The following is a 22,025-nucleotide window of genomic DNA, read 5'->3' as shown; positions in this document are numbered from 1 at the left end:
CAAAAGATTTGGAGGGCATGATTGGCTTTGAGAAGACACACAGGTCCCCAAGGTATAGAAGCGGGCAATATAAAATGATAAATGATCAACAAATCCTTGCTCATTGGCTGACTAATTAATAATACCAATGATAATGTACTTATTGTGTGCTAAGCACTGTTCTAAGGATTTTACTTATATTAACTCATTTGATTTTCCCAATAGCCCCATTTTACAAATGGAAATACCGAGGCACAAAGAAACGAACTAACCTGCCTAAGGTCACAAGAAGAGTAAGTAGAAGAGATGAATTCAAATCCTCGAAGCATAGCTTGAGAGTCTGTGCTCTTTTAAGCACAATGCTAGTTTTCACTAATGGGCCGCAGTGAGTTAAAGAGAGGGAAGGAGCACTGGACAGGGATTCACGGCTCCCGAACATCGTATCATGGCTATCACAATAACTACCGTGTGACTCTGAGTAAGCCACTTGACCCTCTGGCCTCAGTTTCTTTGTCTAAAAAATGAGGAAGTTAGCACAGAAGTGCTCTGTAAGTCTATAACCAGTGAAGTTCCTTCTAAAAATGGAGGAACCTTGGGCCTCAGGCCCCCAGCCCTGCCTCACCACACTGCCACGCTGCCTTGCACCCTCCACAGGGCCAGGCCCCTGCCCACACCGCTTGCCTCCCCTGTATGGGGACCTGCAGCGACCCAGGCCTGGGGCTTCCCAGGTTGGAGTTGTCTTCCCAGCCCCCATGGGGAGGAAACAGAGATACCTGTGGCATAACAAGCCCCCCTACACCTACTTGGCCATGGTTGCCTGGGTGGTCCAGGCTGCACCCTCCCACAGGTTGAAGCTGGCTCAGATCATCCATCAGGTCCGGGCCACATTCCCCTTCTTCAGGGACTACCGAAGGACTAGAAGGATTCCATCTGCCACAACCTCTCCTCAAACTGATGCTCCCGCAAGGTGCCTAAAGATCCTGGGAAGCTCCAGGTCAAGGGCAACTTCTGGGCGGTCGTCATGAGCCTGATCCTAGCTGAGGGGCTGGGGCTGCACAACATGGCCCTGTGTTGGGGCTGGCAGAGCAGGGGCTTGTGGGGAGCCTTGCCAAGGACCTGGGCCCCTACATGCTGCACAGCTGGTGATACCGGCTCCCCACTTCCCACCCACTGCCCAGTGAGGGCGTTAGAATAAAGTCTTTGCCAGGGGACACCAGGGAGGGGGCACCATGGAGCAGCCCAGGTCCAGCTGGCTCTGGGCACAGTGGGAAGGAGGTGGTGCCCACTCCAGTGCTGCCCTCTGAGAGGCCTCTGTGGCCCCTCCACCCCCTCCCTGGGCTCAGTAGAGCAGAGGGAGAGACTTCCCAGAGGGGAACCAGGAGGCCTGCACCCTCTCCCCTGAGCACAGAGTCTGCTCCCTCCACTTACTGCAGAGTACCCCAGACCCTGGGGGGCTGTCCAGTGGGAGTCACAGGCCTTCACTTTGGGGGCAGCTGCCCACCTCCTACTTGCCCATCTACACTCCCAATGTGATAATGCTCTTGGTTCCAGTACTACCCATATCCTGTCCCCATGCCCACCTTCAATTGGCCCAGCCTACTAGGGGGTGGCCCCTGAAACCCATGGCCCCTCAGGGTTGTTCTGGGATCTAGATGCCCTTTTCCAGGGGATGCCACTCAACAAGAGCATCTATGATATGTGGGTTAGCCATGTCTGGGATCCACCTGCCTCCAGTCCAGGGGGTTGCTCTCCTGATACAGCCTGTGAGGCTCCCGGAACAGGGATGCTTTTATCCCCTACACCTTCCTGCCACCATCGGTTTGTTGGGAAACCAAGGCCAAGAGGACCAAGAGGTGTCTGTGGCCACAGAAGCCTGGAAACACTAGGCACCAGTGGTGCTGAGAATCCACGATGTTTATTGGACTATTCCACAAAGGGTTGTGACCCAGCTGGGCACCACCCTGGCCTCAATGGTCAGTCATGCCTCTCCTAGCCCCAGAGGTAAGACTGGAAGGAATGGGGCTTTGCTTGGAGTAGCGCCTTCCTGATCCTACTTTCTCTGGTCCTCTCTATCCATCCATTCCTTTCTTCCATCCATCATCCCTATGTGTCACTTCCGTTCCCTGGCTCTGGGCTAGGGGAAGGAGAACCAAATGGTGGCTCCAGCATAAAATCTTGTCCTCCTTCATCTCCTTGGGAATGAGGAAGCACCTTTTTGGGGAAAAGATAACAGTAAAGGAGTAAACAAACAAACAAAAAACCCCAAAATTGATGAACCTCAACCTATCACACCTTTATGCCAGCTCAGTCTTCCTGTCCAGAAAGCAAGAGGCACTTCCTGAATCATGTGGCCCGGATCGGGGAATGAGGATGAGCCCCTGATATGGTTTCAACACCCAGGTATACAGGGGCCTGGCATGTTCCTTAAGGTGTGATGGGGAAAGGACTTTAAAACCTTGGAAATCTCCCACCTGTTGTAGGTAACAACAGCAGAGTATAAACAAATGGAATGAACAATCAACACAACAGCTGGACAAGAGAGAAAAAACGAAGTATGTGTGTATGCACCTGTAAGGTGCAGGTTCCACATTGCATGTTCTTAAAAATTCATAAACATTTTCAGCGCACTGACCATTCTGGGGCAGGAGATACTCTTTCCCCGACTTTCCCTTTTGCTCTTCTCTAACCTGCCCACACCTACTATCCATCCATCCATCTGTTTTTTTTGTTTGTTTGTTTTTTTTTTTTTTTGGTCAAATCATCATTCTCTGGAGTATGTTACAAAGTTTTTCCAGACTCTTAGGAAAATTGATTAACATCATGATATGCATTGATATCCTCCTGGGAGCAGGCAGGGGGTTGTTTCCAGCTTGCTAAAAGGAGTAAAAGTCATTTCAAAGCCCATGTAGTAGACCACATTCCTGTCTGTATGACGTTATCTCCGCTGGTTCTTTATCAACTCAAGCCCCTTTTGTTCTACTACAACTGGCACCCTGTAATGAACAGTTTAGGAATGTTACCAAAGAAGGCAGATGGTTGTGTGTGTGTGCTTACAGTGGGGAAGAACTTCTGATGTTTCTCTTCATAACTACTGTTTTTAAAAACCCAAATTTTTAAATAAACTCCACCCTCAATGTGGGGCTTGAACTCACAACCCCAAGATCAAGTGTCACATGCTCTATTGACTGAGTCACCCAGGTGCCCCCATAACTACAGTTTTTAAAAAGTCCCCTTGGGCTTCTTAAGAAAGGCAAAAACTCCTCAAAAACATCACCCAACAATTTTTTTGGGTGACTCGTGTCCTGATTCATCCCGTCGAGGCCGGTGCACACGGAGGTAAACATGACCGACAGAGTCCTGTACACCTGGACGCAACCTGCACCCAGCATTCCCAGGTGGTGTCTCTTAGTCTGAATTCCCAGAGGCCTGGCTGCACTGGCTGTCCCCCGCTCTGGGTCGCCAAGTGCTCACCTCACCATTGAGGACTGCTGACTCCTGGCTCCGGTCCGATGTGGGATGCACCACGGGGAGGGCTGTGGGTTTTATCGCGATGAGCTGCACAGATCCAGAAGATGTGTCAAAGGGATCAGCAGCCGCCTTGCCAGAGTTGTCAAAAAGCACCGCTCCTTCCTCTTCGTCACTCGCAGGCACTGAAGCACAACATAAACACCCTGATTTTTATGGTGTAGGGGAGCTGCATGATCCTGGGGGAATCTGTGTAAGGCTCAACGCCTAAGGACATTACTTTATTCAAAGTGACCTCAGCAACAATAGCACCGGGTTCTTTGCCAAGGGCTCACTATTGTTCAAGGGTTTCCCTTAAGATCTATACGAGTCATTCTTCCACTGCATGATCAATGGGTAGGAAAGAACTGTAAAGGTTTGAATATAAACAGTAACAATCATTCTTTCAAAATTGTGACAAAATGTTTTTGGGGAAAAAAAGTAAATTTTTTTTACTCTATGTTTGAGTTGGAGATGAAAAAAGTACAATTTGGCCAAACCTGGCAACTATTCTTAAATATGACAGTCAAAAGAGTAACAGCATTCAGTTCAGTCTGTGCCACCAAAACCATCCCGTTTTGCAAGATGTAAGGGTAGTAAGTCTTCCCTGGTCAACCAGCCATAGGAACTGCTGCTAACATTTGGTTTATTTTTTTCTTTCTCAAGGCTGCTTCTCCAATGATTTGGGTTAGGGTTTTTTCATTTGTCGAAACAAAAGAAAGCTAAGAAATAACTGCCAGAGAAACTAATTTAAAACTGTAGACAACTTCCCTAATTAAATAGAGTGAATTCTGCCTACACTCTGTTAAAGTAATTCTCCCTGCTGACAGATAATTCTGCCCTGATTGCTGAAAGACACCAGTCTGCCTCGTGCTTCCACAACTAAGCTGGCAGAAGAAGTTCCAGGGCCAGTAGTACCTTGCTGATTGACTTGTGCTTAAAGCACACTCCCATTAGGTAACTCTAAGAATGACAGTTTATGGAGCACGGCTGGGCAAGAGATAAATTAAGCCTGTTCAAACAACTAAACCAGTAGGCAATTTAGGAGCAAAATCGGTGTTCTATAAAATATGAACGTAATAGAGGTGTATTCATCTTTCCTACTGCTTGCTCAAGAGATCGGGACGTCATTTAAATTACCCAGAAACACAGAGTTTGTATCATATTGTCACTCTATCATAATCATAGATTTGTCAAATTAAGCTGAGTAAATTGTTATTTTACGATGGGGCCAAAACACCTCATGGTCTAACAATAGGCTATAATTGGAGTATTTCCTGCTTCTGTGGACTTATTTGCAAATAGGCCACCAAACAGCCAATGACAGAAGAAAATCGCTACTCATACATCTTTTAAAGTAGAGTTTTGCTGGTCAATTCTTGCCTGGCCGCCATTATGTCAGACCTGGACAACTACTATGAAAGCCACCTATGGCAGCCAGCCTCCAAGATGGCACCCAAGATGGCACTAGCCTCCTGATATTCACAGTCATGATGAATAGGACCGATCCATGTAACCAATAGGAAATAGCAGGAATGACAGTGTGTTACTTCCAAGGCTAGGTCATAAAAAAACAAAACAAAACAAAACAAAACAAAAAAACCCTTGTGGCTTCCACCTTGCTCTCTCGTGGATCACTTACTCTGGGGAAAGTCAACTACCATGTTATGAGGACACTCAAACAGCCCTATGAAGAAACCCACGCAGCACAAAACTGAGACTCCTTCCAATAACTATGTGAGCAAGCCATCTTGTAAGTGGACTGAAGTCCCAGTCAAGCCTTTAGATGACTACAACCCAGGTCAACATCTTGACTATGACCTCCTGAGGTACTCTGAGCCAGAACCACCCAACTAAGCCACTCCTTAATTCCTGATCTGCAGACATTACGTGAGATAATAAACATAGATTGTCATTTTGGTTGCCAGGTGTTGGGATGGTTTGTTATGCAGTGATACATACATAATCCACCTAAACAACCTCTCTCCTGTGAGCTTCCACCCTTGTTGTCCTACTTAAGATACATAGTCACAGCAGCCAGGATGATTATCTCTTCAAAAGGTAACCAGATCACAGGACTCCTATGATCATAACCCTCCAAAGCCTCATCTCTCTCAGAATAAAACCGTGAGTCTTTGTGAGTTGGCTCTGACCACCTGGCCGAGCACATGTCCTACCTCTCCCTTTATCCACTTTGCTCCAGCTACAATGGCCTGCTTGAACATCAGGCTTGTTCGCACCTCTGGGATTCTGTATTAGGTGTTCGTTCAGAATGCTCTTTCCCTAGGTCTTCACATGCCTAGTTCCTTCTTATTTTTCAACTGCAGCTTGAAAAAAAACTTCCTTATTCATGAATCTAAAATAACCTGCCCATCAGCTTGTTATGTTATACTTTCTGCATAGTACTTCTCTCTGCTGCCTTGTACTGATTTAACCTGTGCCCATCCCTGCCCCTAGAATATAAGCTCCATTCTTGCCTACCCTTTAAAAGGCAGATGTCTATTGCCTTTAATGGCATCTCAGGTATAGCTGGCTTTTCATAAGGATTTTCTGCATCAATGAAGGAAGGAAGGAATGAATGACTACAATTTCCTGACTTTGGAAAGGAGATTGTTGTTAGTTGTTAGTACTTGCAAAACAGGTGAACATGTAGAAGTTCAAGTTCTGTGATCACTAAACCATGCAGAGGGTGAAGAGACAGCACACAGCAGTTTTACTGATTCTGGGTTGTGACACCCTCACTTCCCATGTGGACAGGGTAAGGAGAGAGCATAACTATAATGGGATGGGAAAAGGATACCCTGGAAGTTGGACAAATTACAGTTCTTGCCCATCCTTATTCTCAAATAAGATTTGGATGTGTACAATAACCCCTCCAGGTTTATGAGAAAAATAATTAGTTATCCTGCTCCCTGCCAAAAGACTGATGTAAAAAGAGAATATGTTAAATATTCATTTATTAAAGTGTGGGAGTACAGCAGGTTCGTGGGAATATTTGATGCATAATTAGTCCCTAAAGGAAAAAATGTGGGAGAATGCTGAAGGAAAGGGCCACAGCTAAACTGTAGAAGTGCCCTAGACACCATCACATCAGCATCATCATAAATGTCACTGTCCCCAATCTAGTTGTATCTTATTTTCACTGTTGGTTTTAACTTCCATAAATCAGGAATTCCTTCCTTCCTTCCCACCTTCCTTCCTTCCTTCCTCCCTCCCTCCCTTCGGCTTGTCTTCCATTCCAAAAAAACACACTACTGATATTTGGGTGAGCTCTAACCTCACGGATATATGAGAATGTGGAGCCCTGTGATGAAGAAAAGGACAGGTTCTATGGAAGGTCCACCCCAGAATTCTGATGGGCTTCAGCATTTGCTGGATTTTACCTTAAACAAATCGGTCCCATCATTTCTGTGTGAAAATTTCAAGCTGAACCTCACTGAATGGGAACCTGAGGCACAAGAGAAGCGGCCAACCCTGAAAACTCACTTTCTGTTTCTTTCTGACAAAAATAAAATGCAATGAAGTACCATAAACCTGGAGAAAGGATGGCTTTTTGATAGAACAAATGTATTAAAACCTCAACATAGCACAGTAATTGGATTTCATTCATGCAGGCTGCTCTTGTTATTTCTGAGACTGATATTTAAATAATCAAAGTGACCTAAACAATAAGGAGGCAGGTAGAGTGGTGGAAAAACAAGAACGGAAGGTCAGCAGGAACATTTGGGGCAGGTCAGTATCTCCCCAGCCAGGGTGGGGAGTGATGGGGTCTGAAACAGGCTCTGCTCCCTCCTCCCCTGTGGGTTAAATGCAAGGGAGAGGGAAGGGAGTCATCTTATAAATGTGATTTACTGACAGAGGAGTCTGTACGTTGTACATTTTTAAGCAAGCAAAAGGGCACAGAACAGTATGTACATTGATTCACTTTATTAACAAAGCAATACAACAAAAAACATTGTGTGTGTTGTCATACGCATAGTAAGAAGGTCTGAGAAAGACACATGCTGAGTTACTCAAGGTCATCTGAGGACCCAGGTGGGTGATGGGACATGTGTGGGAGGACAGACTTTGACTTGACTTTGTATATTTCTGGGAAGCCTTCTGTGAGCTGGCTTGGCAGAGAGGTAATAGGTAGGATTTCTGGTGGTCTCACATAGGGTAGATATTCCAGGAAAACCCCACGTGCCAGACCCTGATTCTGGTGTAGAAAGCACAGCCTCTGTGTTACAGGCCATGGGGAATTCAGAAGAAGAAGAAATTCAAGAATCAAATCAGTATGAGTTTAAACCAGTGCTTTATATAATGGCTGGAAATGGGAATGGAGACCACATTTTCCCTGCAGAAGACAAATCTATTGTGCAACATTATTCCTTGTTTTTCTTTTTTAGGCCAGAAAAAAGAAACAAAGGAATATTCTGGAACTACCTCCAAGAGAGAGTCCCTGAACCACACTCCATCAAATTCCTTTAAAAGGGAAGCACACCTAACCCCAGTGCCAGATTGTTTGGCTCTTCATGTGGCATTTCTGTAGGATGCCACCTAACAACCCACTGAAACCTGAAAGGAATTTCTTCTAATATGAGTGGCAGCACCAGGTAGTTGAACCTGGGCTCCAGTCAGCCAGCATCAAACATGGAAGGGGTGCATGGAGATGATGGCCAGGACAAAGGTGGGGCCAGGAGGAGGGGACACATAAGGATGTCCAACAGACACAACGTATAGATAGTGCAGCAACACAGTAAGGCTGTGTTCTGGTGACTTTGAAATAAACTCCAATGCCCATCCTTTATAGGGAGGGAAAAGATCTGTGCGAGAGAGAAACCAAACAGATACGTTTCCCTGGAGAATAAAGGCAGAAGCACAGGCTGAGTTTTATGATGACGGATTTATTACTGTGCTGTTTTTCCTAGGAGAGGTGGATTGGTGGCATCTGGATTCACTGGCAGAGACTGAACCCCTAAGACTTATCAAGGGAGTCAGGGCAAGAAAATGAGAGGAATCTCCACGACCAGCAGTAAGCCAGAGATCTGCTGCCCAAGTGGACCTGTGGCTAGGAATCCTGTCAATTCAGCCAAGAATTAGAAACATTCCAGGCAAACACCAGCTCATGCTGCACAGGGCTTTTCTAAGGCACTGCTCAATTCCATAAGAACAGGGAGCAGAGGGCATGAGACACAATAATTCAGAAAAGGGGAGAGGCGATACCCCAGGAGGTAGTTAGCAGACTCCTGACCCTTCTGGGGCACACCAGAGAGAAGAAGGTAGGGTTATAGCGCATGGGTCTGTGTGAACGTGGGCGCACACGTGTGTGCAAGTGTGTGTGGGACGGGCCCAGGGGTGGTGATGGCAAGGAGGGCTTCTCACCATTTCTCTTCCGTGCCTCCTCCTTTGTCACTTTCTGCTGTGCCATTACATTCTGGGGCGAGCGCCTCCCTGAGCTGGGCTTCCCTGATTCCTTGCTGATGACAGAGCCATTCTCACTGGGCGACCTGCTGGAAGTAACCATAGCAACAGGGAGATGGTAAGTTTCGACTCCAGCAGCCTCCTCTCAAGGTTATTTTATTTGTACAGTTTATGTCTGTCGCCTTTCGTCCTGGTTTTATCCACAAAGAAGAAATGATACAGGAAAAGAAAACACAGCAAGCCCCACACTACCGCGTGGGTTAAGCAGCTGGTCGCTGTGAAGTGCATTGTTTACGTGGAGCGCTTAGCTCCAAAGAGAAGTTCAGTGAGCGCGGCCCTCAGGTCCCATCTCTGTTCCATTAACCCCCAGTGACTATGGAAACGGCGGTGATGGCGTTTGTAAGCATGCCCTCTTTTTAAAACACGGCACTTTGGATAGTGTTGCAGAGCATTTGATTCACGTGACATCTACAGGGACGTGCATTATAGACACGGTTCTCTTTGCCTATTCCCTTTACAGAATATACTTTGACCACTAAAGCTTAAGTCACTCCACCACTGAGTTATTCTGTCTTACACATATCCGCACGTGTGCACACACGCACATTCTTTCACTGTGCTAACTGGTAACCACTTACACTTGAAACTACCAATTTCAGCTATTCATTTCTTCAGGAAATATGTCATGTGCACCAGCTTTGTGCTGGGCATTATGCCAGGTACACTGGTATACAGAGATACTAGGACACCACCCATGCTGTCCAAGGGCTCCCCATCACAAGCACCAAGTAGGTGTCAAAGACTATGCGGAATGCTTTCAAAACTGTTAGTGGATCATTACGACAATCCACTGGTTTGGTGACTGTCACCCTTGTTTAGCAAGTGAGGAATGTGAAGGCGAGGGGCAAATCAGTCCTGGAAACCAGCGCTCCCCCTGCAGGTAGGGGCTCTCCTCCACACCAGAGCGCCTACAGAGTCCTACAATGTCCTCAGATGAGGCAGGCATTACATAGGGCAAGCCACAGGGCCTTCTCCCCTTCCCTTAGGTGGGGGGTGATTCTGATCTTCTGAAACTCTGTGGGAAACGGACTCTTAGAGCCCCTGCTGAGGTTCGTGCTCCCTCAGGTCTCAGATCATCATAAAGTCCAACTGCCTTCCCTTCTGTGGGGACAATCAGGAGGCAGATATCCAGAGGCCTCATCAAACTTCTTATTCTTCTCTGTCAATTGTCCAAATTCGGAACCTAAAGGCCCCTACAATGGAAAATTGGCTGGAATAACACATAGTACTTGACCAGTAAGTAAGCAGTTTTTTAAGTGGAAGCTATGTATCTTTGTAGATGTTCTTTTTCCTTCCCCTCCCTTTTCCCTTTTCATCCTATGGGAATGGAGAATTCTCGGTCCTATACTCTTTAGTACACTTCAGCACCCTAAAACTGTGACCAATGACAGTGCCCACTCACATCCATGGGATAATGCAAAATCTGCCCAGAAGGTTCCACAGAACAACAGAACCAAATGAGACATTCCTTGCCAAAGTTCCACAGACAACTGTAAGTTTAGGAAATGTTGTCTATTATATTCCTTCTTTGGGTGCTCCTAATGCACATTAACATATCAAAGGCCCCATCAGTCCTATCATAAACGGTCCTATCATCTCCTTTTGTTTAATCCACCATTTCCCAGTTTATTTGGCCCCAAATCTCCTTCACCATAAGATAGAAATACAAAGAATGCAGCTTGAGAAAATATAGATAAGGCATTAATTTTTTTTTAAAGATTTTACTTTTTAAAGTAATTTCTAACCCCCAACATGGGGTTCAGACCCACAACCCTGAGATCAAGAGTCACATGCTCCACTGACTGAGCCAGCCAGGTGCCCCAGATAATTTATTAAGTGTATATAATTTACCCAGCATCTATTTGAGCACTGAGTGCTGCCTATACAAATATACATACAAAGAGAAGACATAAGCCCTTGGATGGTTTTCAGAACCTCACAGTTAATGGCACCTACTTTTCCAACTGCTTTGTTAGGACAACAAGGCTTTCACTGAGGTCCAGAAAGGAAGAAAGGGGAAAGGCTTCTTGTAACCCATTTTCACGTTCATGATATACTTAACAGTGTTTGTATCATTTGCATAGTCTTTCCTTCATTTGATCCTGAAACAATTTTCTGGCTGTTCCTCTCAACTCCAGGGAAAGTTATGAATGAACACATTTCTGGGGAGAAACTCCAACTCTGCTTTACTCTTTCATCCACTTATGAACTTATGTTTACATGGAGCCATCAACCCAAACTTCTGGTCAAAAACATAAGGTGAGATTTGTGTATGTGTCCACTCACATGACAGTAACAAAACTGTTTCTGAGAGCAAGAAAGTGCCCCTTGTGAGGCCATAGTTTTAGGCTACTGAACTCAACAGTCCCCCTCCCCCCCTTCTGGGGATATGGGTGTACATGGAGTCCGGATGAAGAGTCATGGGGGTGGGGATTAATCAATTGCTGAACAATTATGGCCAATCACTGAATTAAAGTACCCATTGCCCATGGCTGTCCCTATGAGGTTGATTCTCTATCTTTGCCCATTAGTCCCAGTCACAGGCCAACGAAAGAGCATCCCCAGGAGCCTTAGTGAGAGGAAAAGGACCTGCAACACCTATCTGATTATCTGCGAGTGGCTGAATCCTCAGATGTCAGTTTGAAAACCGTTTTTAAAAACTGAGATACCTAAATGACCATCAAATCACTGGTTTCTCCTATTTTTCACTTGCAAAACTTTTCGGATCACCTAACAGACCTATTCTGAGAGGTTATGCAGGCCACAACCAGCAGGAATGAGGAGACTGATGTGGCAAGACGGAAAAGCCAGAAAAATAAATGCAACGTGGGTTTGGTTTTGGTTTCAGCATCTTAATATCTTCCCAAATGAATTGGACTCCCATGGTCAGCTGAACTGGAACAGAGGTGAGGTTTCTCGCATAGCTTTGGCAATGATACAGCCCTTAGTAAATTTCTGTTTTTATGGTAACATTATGAAGCCAATGTAGAAATCAGTCAGCTGCATAGACACTGTTTTCTTTATCTATATTTGTTTCATAAGCCCATATTTCCTAATAAAATTCTGGGGGTAAGTAATTGAGTTTGTTTACCAAAAGTAGATTCCTTGCTAATTCAAGAAGAAATGCTTGTTCTAAAAAAAAAAAAAATCATTTTTAAAGAAATCCTTACATAATTTAAATCATTCAACTAGAATGGGTAGAAAATAATTTTTATTCTTCCCAGCAGTGCTATGTTAATATTCTCATTTTAGTAATTCTATTTACCTCTTTTCAGTGTCCTCTAATAGGTGATAAATATGTTTTTAACATGCCTGTATTGTATTCGGCAAAGATCATAATGAGAATAATTACTGCAGGTAATCCTACTTGCCAGTCAACTCAGATAAATAATCTATTGCTTCATATGTTTCAACTCTTCATGCTGAGGCAGACTCTTGCAGTTCTGATCCCAATTTATTCTCACCTCCCTGTAACCAAGCTTTGGTAGCCTCCTCCCACACTGACTCTGGACTAGACCATGTGTCTTATTTTGGCCAACAGGACAGAAGTGATCTTGACACAAGCAAAGATTTGAGAAGTGTTGCCCCTGGGGGCTTGTTTTCTCGCGGTACGGGGAACACTCTGTGAGACAACCTGTGAGAAAGCCAGAGCTGGCCTACTGGAGGATGAGAGACCATGTAGCCCCAGTTACCTGGCCACCCCAGACAAGGTTATCACCAACAAGCCAGCCTGGCCAACCTACCACCTGACTACAGACACATGAGTGAGCCCAGCTGAGATTAGCCAAGCCCATCTTAGCCCAGAACCACCACCTTCCTGAGCTGAGCCCAAACTTCTGACCCACCAAAAATCAGGAGCTAAATAAAAGGCTGCTATTTTAAGCTGCTAAGCTGTGGAGTAGCTTATTGTGGAGCAATAGATAACTCATCCACATCCCCTCAACCTTCTTTCCTACCCAGGCTGAAATCCAACCCTCTGTTTCTCTGTACCTCTGAGGTACAAAGAGCTCCTGGAGGGAAAACAGAGACTTGTTGCATGACTCCAGCACAAACTTTGTGTATTTGACACAGACAATCCTTCTTTCCCTTTCAAACTACTCCCTTCTCTTGGCTTCCTGGATTCTATTCTTGCTTTGTCTTCCCCAGGGCTTTTTTCCTGATGCTTTTTGGTCTCCTGTGCTGATTCCCCTTCATCACCTGGACCACTAATCATTGTAGTGTTCCAGGGGTCAGGTCGTGGGTCTCTTTTCTATCTATACTCTCCCAGGTGACCCCATCCAGTGTCACAGCTTAACTAAATACTGACAACTCCTCATTTATATTTTTACTCTGGACCTCTCCTCTGAACCCCAGACTTCTACAGTTAGCTGAGTTCTGAACACTTCCACTTGAATGTCTAAGTGACATCTCAAACTTAACATGCCCACATCCAAACTCATGATCATCCCCTACAAATTTCTTCTCTTCTAGTCCTCTCCTATACAACCAATGGCAAATTCATCCCTCTCTATTTCTACTCCTCCCAACAATCTATCAGCAAATCAAGGCTAACTACAGCTTTTCCTTCAAAAGATGTCTAGAACCCTATCACTTCTTACACCACCATGCCTTGGCCCACACCACCATCTACATCACCTGGACTACTGTCATAACCTCCTAACTGTCTCTCTGCTTCCATTCCACTTCTACACCATCTGTTTTCCATACAGCATCCTTTAAAATGGCAAGTCACATCATGTCACTGTTCTTCTCAAAACCCTCCAATGACTTCCGATCTTTACTCATGATGAAATTCCAAGTCCCGACTTTGATCGATAAAAGCCTAATATGATCAAATTCAGGCAACTTCTCTGATTCATCCGCCACTACTTCCTCCCTAGTTCACATCGGTCTCTTTGGCCTTCTTGCTCTTCTTTAAGTATTTTAAGAGATTCCCTCCTCTGGGCTTTGCACACACTGTTCCATCTGCTTGGAACATTCTTCTCCAAGATAGCTTTGAGGCTTACACATCATTTCATTCAGGCCTTTCTCAAGTGTCACTTTATCAGAAAGGCCATCCCTGACTTCCTAGCTAAAATAGCAGCATGTCTCCCTTTCCATTGCTCTATCTTCTTACCATGCTTTGGTTTTCTTCTTCATAATGCATCACCACCCACTATGTATCTATTTCTCAGTTTATTGTCTATCTCTCCTCACCAGATTGTGAGCACCGTGAGAGTAGGAACTTTGTCTTGTTCCCTGCAGTATCCCCAGTGCCTGGTAAACAGCAATCAGTTAGTATCTATTAGGTGAAGGGAGGGAGAGAAAAAAGGAGGCAGAGATGATGTAGCTTTTCTAGCACCCATTGTGGTCTCAGGCAATGGAGAAGGGACTTGGCAATGGCAGTTGGTTTGGCCAGCCAACAAGCCTTGCCATAGAATTCATTACCTCTTTATAACACTATTGTAAAGTCCTTACAACAAGTCTCCTGGCCTCTAGCCTAACCTCTTCCATCTATCATCCACACTGCCACTGGAGCAGTCTTTCTAAAATTCAGACTGGACATCACTGTCTTCCCAAAGAACTTTTAGTGGCTTCCCACTACCCAGAGAATAAAGGTCAAACTCCATAGCCTGGCGGTTAAGACCCTCCACAATTTTCACTTATCTTCTGGTTTCATCCTTACTGCATCCCAACCACTGTGAACTCTAAACCCTAGGGACATCTGCCATTATGTGAATTATCTCTCCCCAACTATTGACACTCTACTCACGCTCCGAGGCCCAGCTAAAACATAAGCTCCTCCCCAATCCTTTCCCTCATCAGATTTAAGTTCTTCCTTTCTTTTCCACAGTACTTCGTTCAGACTCCTCTATGAGCACCTGCACATCATGCTTGGTTTCCAGGTATTTATCTCTTGGTGTCTCCATCATGAGATCCTTGGGGGTCAGGAACCAATCATAAACCTTTCTGTAGGCCTCCCAATGACTGTCAAAGTGCTCTGTTCACGGTAAAAGCTCCTAAAAACGGTTTTTGAACTAAAACCATACACTACTGAAAAACTGCCAGATAAAATACAACTCTACTGAATCAAAGGCACTGCTTTTAAAATAAGTTAAAAAATCTAAGTGTGATGCCAGTGCCAAATTTGTTGTAATAAATATGAAAGCAAAATTTCTACTGTTGTGGCTGATCAGTGATGTAAAACCTTACGAATTATGGCTCATGAGAAGCAAGTATTGTGATTCTTGTCACCTACTTTAGTCTCCTCAAAAACTCAAAACAAGCATGAAGGGGATTTTGTTTTTTTTTTTTTTTTTAATTTTTTTTTTCAACGTTTATTTATTTTTGGGACAGAGAGAGACAGAGCATGAACGGGGGAGGGGCAGAGAGAGAGGGAGACACAGAATCGGAAACAGGCTCCAGGCTCTGAGCCATCAGCCCAGAGCCTGACGTGGGGCTCGAACTCACGGACCGCGAGATCGTGACCTGGCTGAAGTCGGACGCTTAACCGACTGCGCCACCCAGGCGCCCCGAAGGGGATTTTGTTTTTAATGTTCATTTATTTTTGAGAGAGAGAGAGAGAGAGAGACAGAGACAGAGACAGAGGTGAGCAGGGGTGGGGCAGAGAGAGGGAGACACAGAATCCAAAGCAGGCTCCAGGCTCTGAGCTGTCAGTACAGAGCCTGATGTAGGGCTCAAACTCATGAACCGTGAGATCATGACCTGAGCTGAAGTCAGATGCTTGACTGACTGAGCCACCCAGGCACCCCAAGGGGAGTATTTTTTTTTAAGTTTACTTATTTATTTGGAGAGAGAGTGGGCATGAGCTGGGGAGGGGCAGAGAGAGAGAAAGAGAGAGAGAGAGAGAGAGAGAGAGAGAGAGAGAGAGAGAGAGAATGGGAATCCTAAGCAGGCTTCACACTGTCAGCAGAGAGCCTGAGGTGGGGCTCAGACCCACAAACTATGAGATCATGATCTGAGCCGAGATTGAGAGTTGGATCCTCGACCGACTGAGCCACCCAGGCACCCCTGAAGGGGAGAATTTTTATTTTTATTTTATTTTATTTTATTTTATTTTATTTTATTTTATTTTATTTATTTATTTATTTATTTATTTTTAAATGTTTATTTTATTTTTTCAGAGAGTGGAAGCAGGGGAGGGGCAGAGAAAGAGGAGGGCAGAGGATCCAAAGCAGGCTCTGCCCTCACAGTAGCAAGTCCTATGTGGGGCTCGAACTCACCAACTGTGAGATCATGACCTGAGCTGAAGTCAGATGCTCAATCAACTGAGCCACCCAAGGTGCCCCAGAAGGCGGGAATTTTTAAAGAGAAAAGTGGTATTAACTTGAGGCTTCCACTGCTCTCACCATCAATGATTTCCCTTTTTGATTTGGAGAGGCAGAAGTTGATCCCATGCCTACCTCTTTCTGGTTTCGGTGGACTTGGCCGTCTTGATGGTGCTTCCGTCCTGGGCGATGTCTCTTTCCTGAGAGGCAGGAGCATCTCTAACAGGGAGCGGTAGGACCACCGTTTCCTGAGTCACAGGGACAACCTCCTCATCCGCCCCTTGCTGGCCCAGGTGCTGCTTGGCATAGTCAAAGCCTTGCACAGGCTGCAAAGAGGAAACAGATTTGTGGTCATGTTTTTGGCAAAGTGTGACTCTAATGACGGCTTTAAGAGAAGATGGGCAGGAGAGTGCATGTGACAGGACCATACTTAGCTTTCTGATGAATGAGAGTTAACCCAAATCTCCCTCATAATTTCTATCTGTGAAATCAGAATCTGTGCTAATTCCACTTAGCTATAGAATCTCTACGGGGAAGACTTCCTTGGAAAAATGAATAGTGTAAACAAGATGCAAATATGTGTGTGAGAACAAACTTCTTCCAGGAATTAAAAAAAATTTTTTTATACATTTATTTATTTTTGAGAGACAGAGTCAGAGCACAAGTGGGGGAGGGGCAGAGAGAGGAGACACAGGATCCGAAGCAGGCTCCAGGCTCCGAGCTGTCAGCACAGAGCCCGACGCAGGGCTCGAACCCACAAACCATGAGATCATGACCTGAGCCAAAGTCGGATGCTTAACCGACTGAGCCACCCAGGCGCCCCAAAGAATTTTAAACGACCAGTTTTAAGTTACTGGATACTGCTAATTAGAGACTCTTAATTATTATATGAAATAGGTCCTGTATCATCTCCTGCCTAGGAACATCTCGTCATCCCTGAACCCTACTTTCACATGGCCTTATGCATAGTAAGGGGTGTGTGACTTTGCCAAGTCACTGGAATTCTGAACCTCAACTTTCTCATCTGAGAAATGAAGATAATCAGATCTGTGGTACCTAAGCCACACCTGAGTATTAAAGGGGACTCACAGCTCTGAAAACAGAGGGAAAGAAACGTGCTTCCACATGTGAAGCAGTACAATCATTAATAATAAAATGGAATTTATGGAATCACTCAAATCCAGACCTATGGCTCTCCTATGATTCATTACTGGGTAATTAGCAAGGCTTTTATTGCACAATGTCTGAAATCCCAAGTGAATAGGGCAGCTGTGAACAAAGCCCAGTAGACATCTATTAGTGGGGTAATAAAAAACCAAGAGGTGTATTTTAACAATTCCTGGGAGTGTCTCTATTCTGCTTTACACACCAGAGCAGCACAACACAGATTTAAGGCAAGACAGTGGGGGGGTGGAGAGCACCAGCTCCAAAAGCAGACTGCCTGGGTTCCAATCCCGGTTCTCCCACGTATTAGCTAGGTGACCTTGGGTAAGACACTGAAATTCTCGGCACATCAGTTTCCTCACCTGTAAAATGGAGATCATAGCAGGGTAAACAGGATCAAATGTGTAAGTATGTGGAAGTGATTTAACCACCGTCAAAGAGATGCTGCCTGGATTAAGTAGGTAAATGTTCAGCATTTAGTGAAGTGCTTCGTACGTTGTAAGTGCTCAATCGATAATAGTTAATATTGTTAGCCTCCCATTAAATCATAGACCAGGTGAAATAGAAATCAGTGATTCTTTTCAGGAAAATTTGGAGATGAGGGGTGCCTGGGTGGCTCGGTCCGTTAAACGTCCCACAGTCTCACCTCAGGTCTTAATCTCAGAGTCATGTGTTTAAGCCCTGCATTGGGCTCCATGTTGGGCATGGAGCCTACTTAAAAAAGAAGAGAAAAGGGGCGCCTGGGTGGCACAGTCAGTTAAGCGTCCGACTTCAGCCAGGTCACGATCTCGCGGTCCGTGAGTTCGAGCCCCGCGTCGGGCTCTGGGCTGATGGCTCAGAGCCTGGAGCCTGTTTCCGATTCTGTGTCTCCCTCTCTCTCTGCCCCTCCCCCGTTCATGCTCTGTCTCTCTCTGTCCCAAAAATAAATAAACGTTGAAAAAAAAAATTAAAAAAAAAAAAAAAGAGAAAAGAAAAGAAAATTTGGGGAAGAAACTCCACCTCCACCATGTGTGTTTCATTGGAACTTGACATGGAGAGAAGCCCCTCCTTCAGCAGTGAATTTAGCTAAGAAATGTAACAGAGAGGCTCCAGCCAAATGGAATGGTCTAGGACTGTGGCCCAGCCTATCAAATCTTACTACCACATCTCAGGACAAGACGGAGTTATATTGCTAAATCCAGCAAAGCTTCCTTATTTCAAGCTGTCTGTAGTTCTGCCATGGACAGTTCCCCCAATTCCCAGGGAAACTCACTCTGGAAAGTGTGCTCAGCCCTTCCTCTTCACTGAGACACACACTCTGACCCAAATGGTGACCATGGACATTCCGTGCCAGGATCCGGGAACGTGCTTCTGAAATAGTGTTTGTCTGTTCAATTCCTCCCTCCTATGGTGCCACATGAAACAGAATGGAGCCTGAGAACAACCTGGTCACGTTCCTAGACTACTGAATTGCCAGCTCCTCCAACCGATGGTCACCAATTGGATTCACCTGAAATGTTTCTAGAAGCTGAGCTTTTCTCTCCAGGTCCACTGTTTCATTGTCTCCTGGCTTGGTCTTGTGGCTTCCATTCAGATCCTTTGACCAGCTTCCAAAGTTATCTCCCTAAAAACCACATCAAGTCATGTACTCCGCCATTATAAGTCTCTCGTCGGGGGTGCCTGAGTGGTCCAGTTAGTTAAGCATCTGACTCTTGATCTCAGCCCAGGTCTTGATCTCAGGGTGTTGAGTTTAAGCCCTGCATTCGGCTCTGTGCTGGGTGCAAAGCCTACTTAAAAAAATGTTTTGGGGCACCTGGGTGGCTCAGTTGGTCAAGCATCTGACTTCGGCTCAGATCACGATCTCACAGTTCGTGGGTTCTAGTCCCACATCGGGATCTGTGCTGATGGCTCAGAGCCTGGAGATTGCTTCAGATTCTGTCTCTCTCTCTCTGCCCCTCCCCTGCTCACACTCTTTCAAAAATAAATAAACATTAAGAAAAAAATTTTAAAAAGTGTTTCACGGCACTCAAACTCTTCAGCAAGGCATTTAAGGCCTTTTGCAGTTTGGCTGGACCCACCTGCTCAGCCACGCCTCCTGTTGGTACCTTTTCCATAATCCTCCCATGCCCCCATTAGCCTATTCAGCATAGTGCCAACTATAGTTACTGAGAGCTGGCTTGTGCCTCGGACTGTGCCTGGTGCTGGATATATGAGGATGAATAATAGCCAGTCCATGCCCTCGAGGCATTCACAGTTTCAGCCTTATTTGGTATGACTGGTACAGTGCTGAATGCATGATGTCAATTATGACATTTCATCCGCACTGCAGTTCAAGGGGGTGGCATTATTATGATTCTCCACTTTAAAGATAAATAAACTGAGGGTTGGAGAGGTTAAGCAACTTCCTCAGGCTCACCCAGCTGGTCGGGGGTGGGGTCGGGATTTGCACCCAGGTCTGTGTGATGCAGAGCCAGGACATCTGAGCACTGCCTGATGATTCCTCCCATGGCCTTTCCCCTCATCCTGCAGCCTACCATCTTGGTTGGGCATCTGCTACCGTACTTGGCCTGGCTCCCATGTTGAGACTACTGGCCTGTCTGTGAGGAACTGAGAGTCTCCGATGGCAGCTAAGGCTTCCCAAGAACCTAGTTAGGACAGCAAGCTGGCTCTGGTCCTCTCCCTCTTGCCCCCACTCTCCCTGGATTTGGCACCTCACCCTTCACACTGTGTTGAAGTTACCTGCTAGATACTTCAGGGGACTGGGTTGATGATGAGTGAGCAGAAACAGAGATATTAAGGAAGGACAGGCTTCAAGGGTGGCCACTGTTATTAGGTTAATAATAACAGTTCTCACATATGCTCAGTCCTGACAGCCTTCAAAACACTGACACCTCATTTTGTGCTCACAAACACCCTCTGAGGAAGCAGGGCAAACATCACAGTCTTCGTTTAACAGGCAAGAACACAAAAGCTCAGAGAAGTCCAGTGACTTGCCCAAGATCACACAGCTAAGTGGTGAAAGACTCAAGACCAGTCCCTCACTCTTCTGACTCATGGGTAGTGGTCTTTCAGGCCTCAGTTTGAAAATCACCTGAAATTAATTAATTGCCATTGGACACACCCTCGTGACCCCTGATACTATTAAGACATAATGAAGTATCTATAGCTGCTTCAACGACTTTTGTAAAATTAGAAAATCAAAATAATCCTCAACAATTTCAAAGGTAGACATGCTATCCAGACCTTTGAAGAAAAAAAGGACCTTTATAATAATGAAGGCCAACTTGTATGTAATATTTATATGCCAGGCACAGCTCAAAGTAACTTACGAAAATCAATCCTCACAACAACCTATAAGTAAACACTGTTATCATCCCCATTTCACAGATGGGAAAACTGAGGCACAAAGAGGTTAAATACAGGCCACACAGTCTGTGAAAAAGAGGAAACAGCTGGGCACCTTCAGGGGGTGACTGACCTGTCCCGGGCAGATGGTCATGCCAACCACTGTGGGCCCTTCATGCTCCATCCTGCATCTGGATGTGGCCCTACCTACTGTCCTGTAAGGCTGCCTGCTCCAGGAAGCTGTGTTCTCATCAATTATATGAAGGGAAACACTGGGCAAAGGCTGTGAATCCAATGACAAAGAGTAAAGAGAAATGAACCAGGAAGCAAGAAGCTCATGAGAGCCCTGACACCTGGCCCTCCTGCGTTTATCATTTTCTCAACACTACCTACAGAAGCCTAGCTGACAACCATGGTAACAGGGTCACGTCTATGGTACCTTGTCTTCGAAGAAGGGTACGGCCGTGCACGCCCTGGCCTCGGCTCCCAGGACGGCTGCACTCAGCTCCTCTTAGCCTGTCAAGTCTATTACTGAGACTCAGCAGGGATCCCCGGGAATGTCCTGTGGCACTGCCGTCTGCATTCTAAAGACGCGATGATGTCCCTGGAGACTAGGAGACCATCCTCCCACGCTATGGAGTGGTCACGAAGGCTAACTTTTTCATTCCGCCTCTTTCCTTGGCATTAAATGAATTCTGGTCACACACACACGGTGTGAGATGCGACGCGGGCAGCTCTCTCCTCTCCAACACTGCAGTGTCCCTGGGTTGCGAGGGCAGAAGGACTGCGGTAACAAAGAGGCAGTTCCACCCCGCTGGCTTCCTGTGATAAAGGAGCTTTGCAAATCAAAGTGCGGAGCTCAGCCTCATTGAGGGAGAAAACAACCAGAGCTACCACACACAAGTGAATTCAGTCTTCTCCTGGAACATAAATTGGCTTGATTTTCCACATCGGCCACGTATCTCTTCAAGCACAATTCACCAGGTAGGAACATAAAAGGGGCTATGAAAACCCACAAACATGAATCTCTTCCAGCTCCAAACAGCTTTCAAGCCAGAAGGTACACTGAAATCGTGTGCTGCCCCACTCACCTTAGCAAATTAATACAATTTTGGCTTAATCTGTAACACAGGGTTGCCATTTACAATCTCAGTATGGCATGTTTTGCATTCCTGGACTCGGCTGCAGTTAGATTCTGGTAATTACTGTTATGTCTGGAAGGCTCAGGTTGTAACTAAGCTAAGATGGAAATGAAAGACCCCTTCTTGGAACAGTTTTATTTGTCACTGCTTGGGCGATGGCCAACACTGTGCTGCATCTGGA

General features: G+C 45.6%; 1 protein-coding gene and 1 long non-coding RNA gene across 7 annotated transcripts in view; one reads left to right on the top strand and one right to left on the bottom strand.

Moving 5' to 3' along the window:
- The window catches only part of KIAA1549L (KIAA1549 like), a 266,986-nt gene that overhangs the window by 53,778 nt on the left and 191,183 nt on the right, over positions 1–22,025 (bottom strand). For 5 of the 6 annotated variants that reach the window (XM_023239688.2, XM_045039126.1, XM_019812245.3 and 2 more), the window contains exons 12-14: positions 16,350–16,540; positions 8,848–8,975; positions 3,451–3,629 (exon numbers count right to left, since the gene is read on the bottom strand). In XM_023239688.2, the coding sequence (XP_023095456.2) occupies positions 3,451–3,629; positions 8,848–8,975; positions 16,350–16,540 (498 nt within the window). The remainder of the gene's footprint in view (positions 1–3,450; positions 3,630–8,847; positions 8,976–16,349; positions 16,541–22,025) is intronic. The other variant, XM_019812246.3, reaches the window with a different exon arrangement.
- On the top strand, positions 8,898–11,833 carry LOC109492081. Its single transcript, XR_002736305.2, has 3 exons — positions 8,898–9,004; positions 11,085–11,205; positions 11,684–11,833. It is a non-coding gene; the product is annotated as an uncharacterized LOC109492081 (long non-coding RNA).

The sequence above is a fragment of the Felis catus genome, chromosome D1 (genome assembly GCF_018350175.1).
Source record: "Felis catus isolate Fca126 chromosome D1, F.catus_Fca126_mat1.0, whole genome shotgun sequence".
Taxonomy (NCBI): Eukaryota; Metazoa; Chordata; class Mammalia; order Carnivora; family Felidae; genus Felis; species Felis catus.
This window is presented reverse-complemented; position numbering and strand designations above follow the sequence as displayed.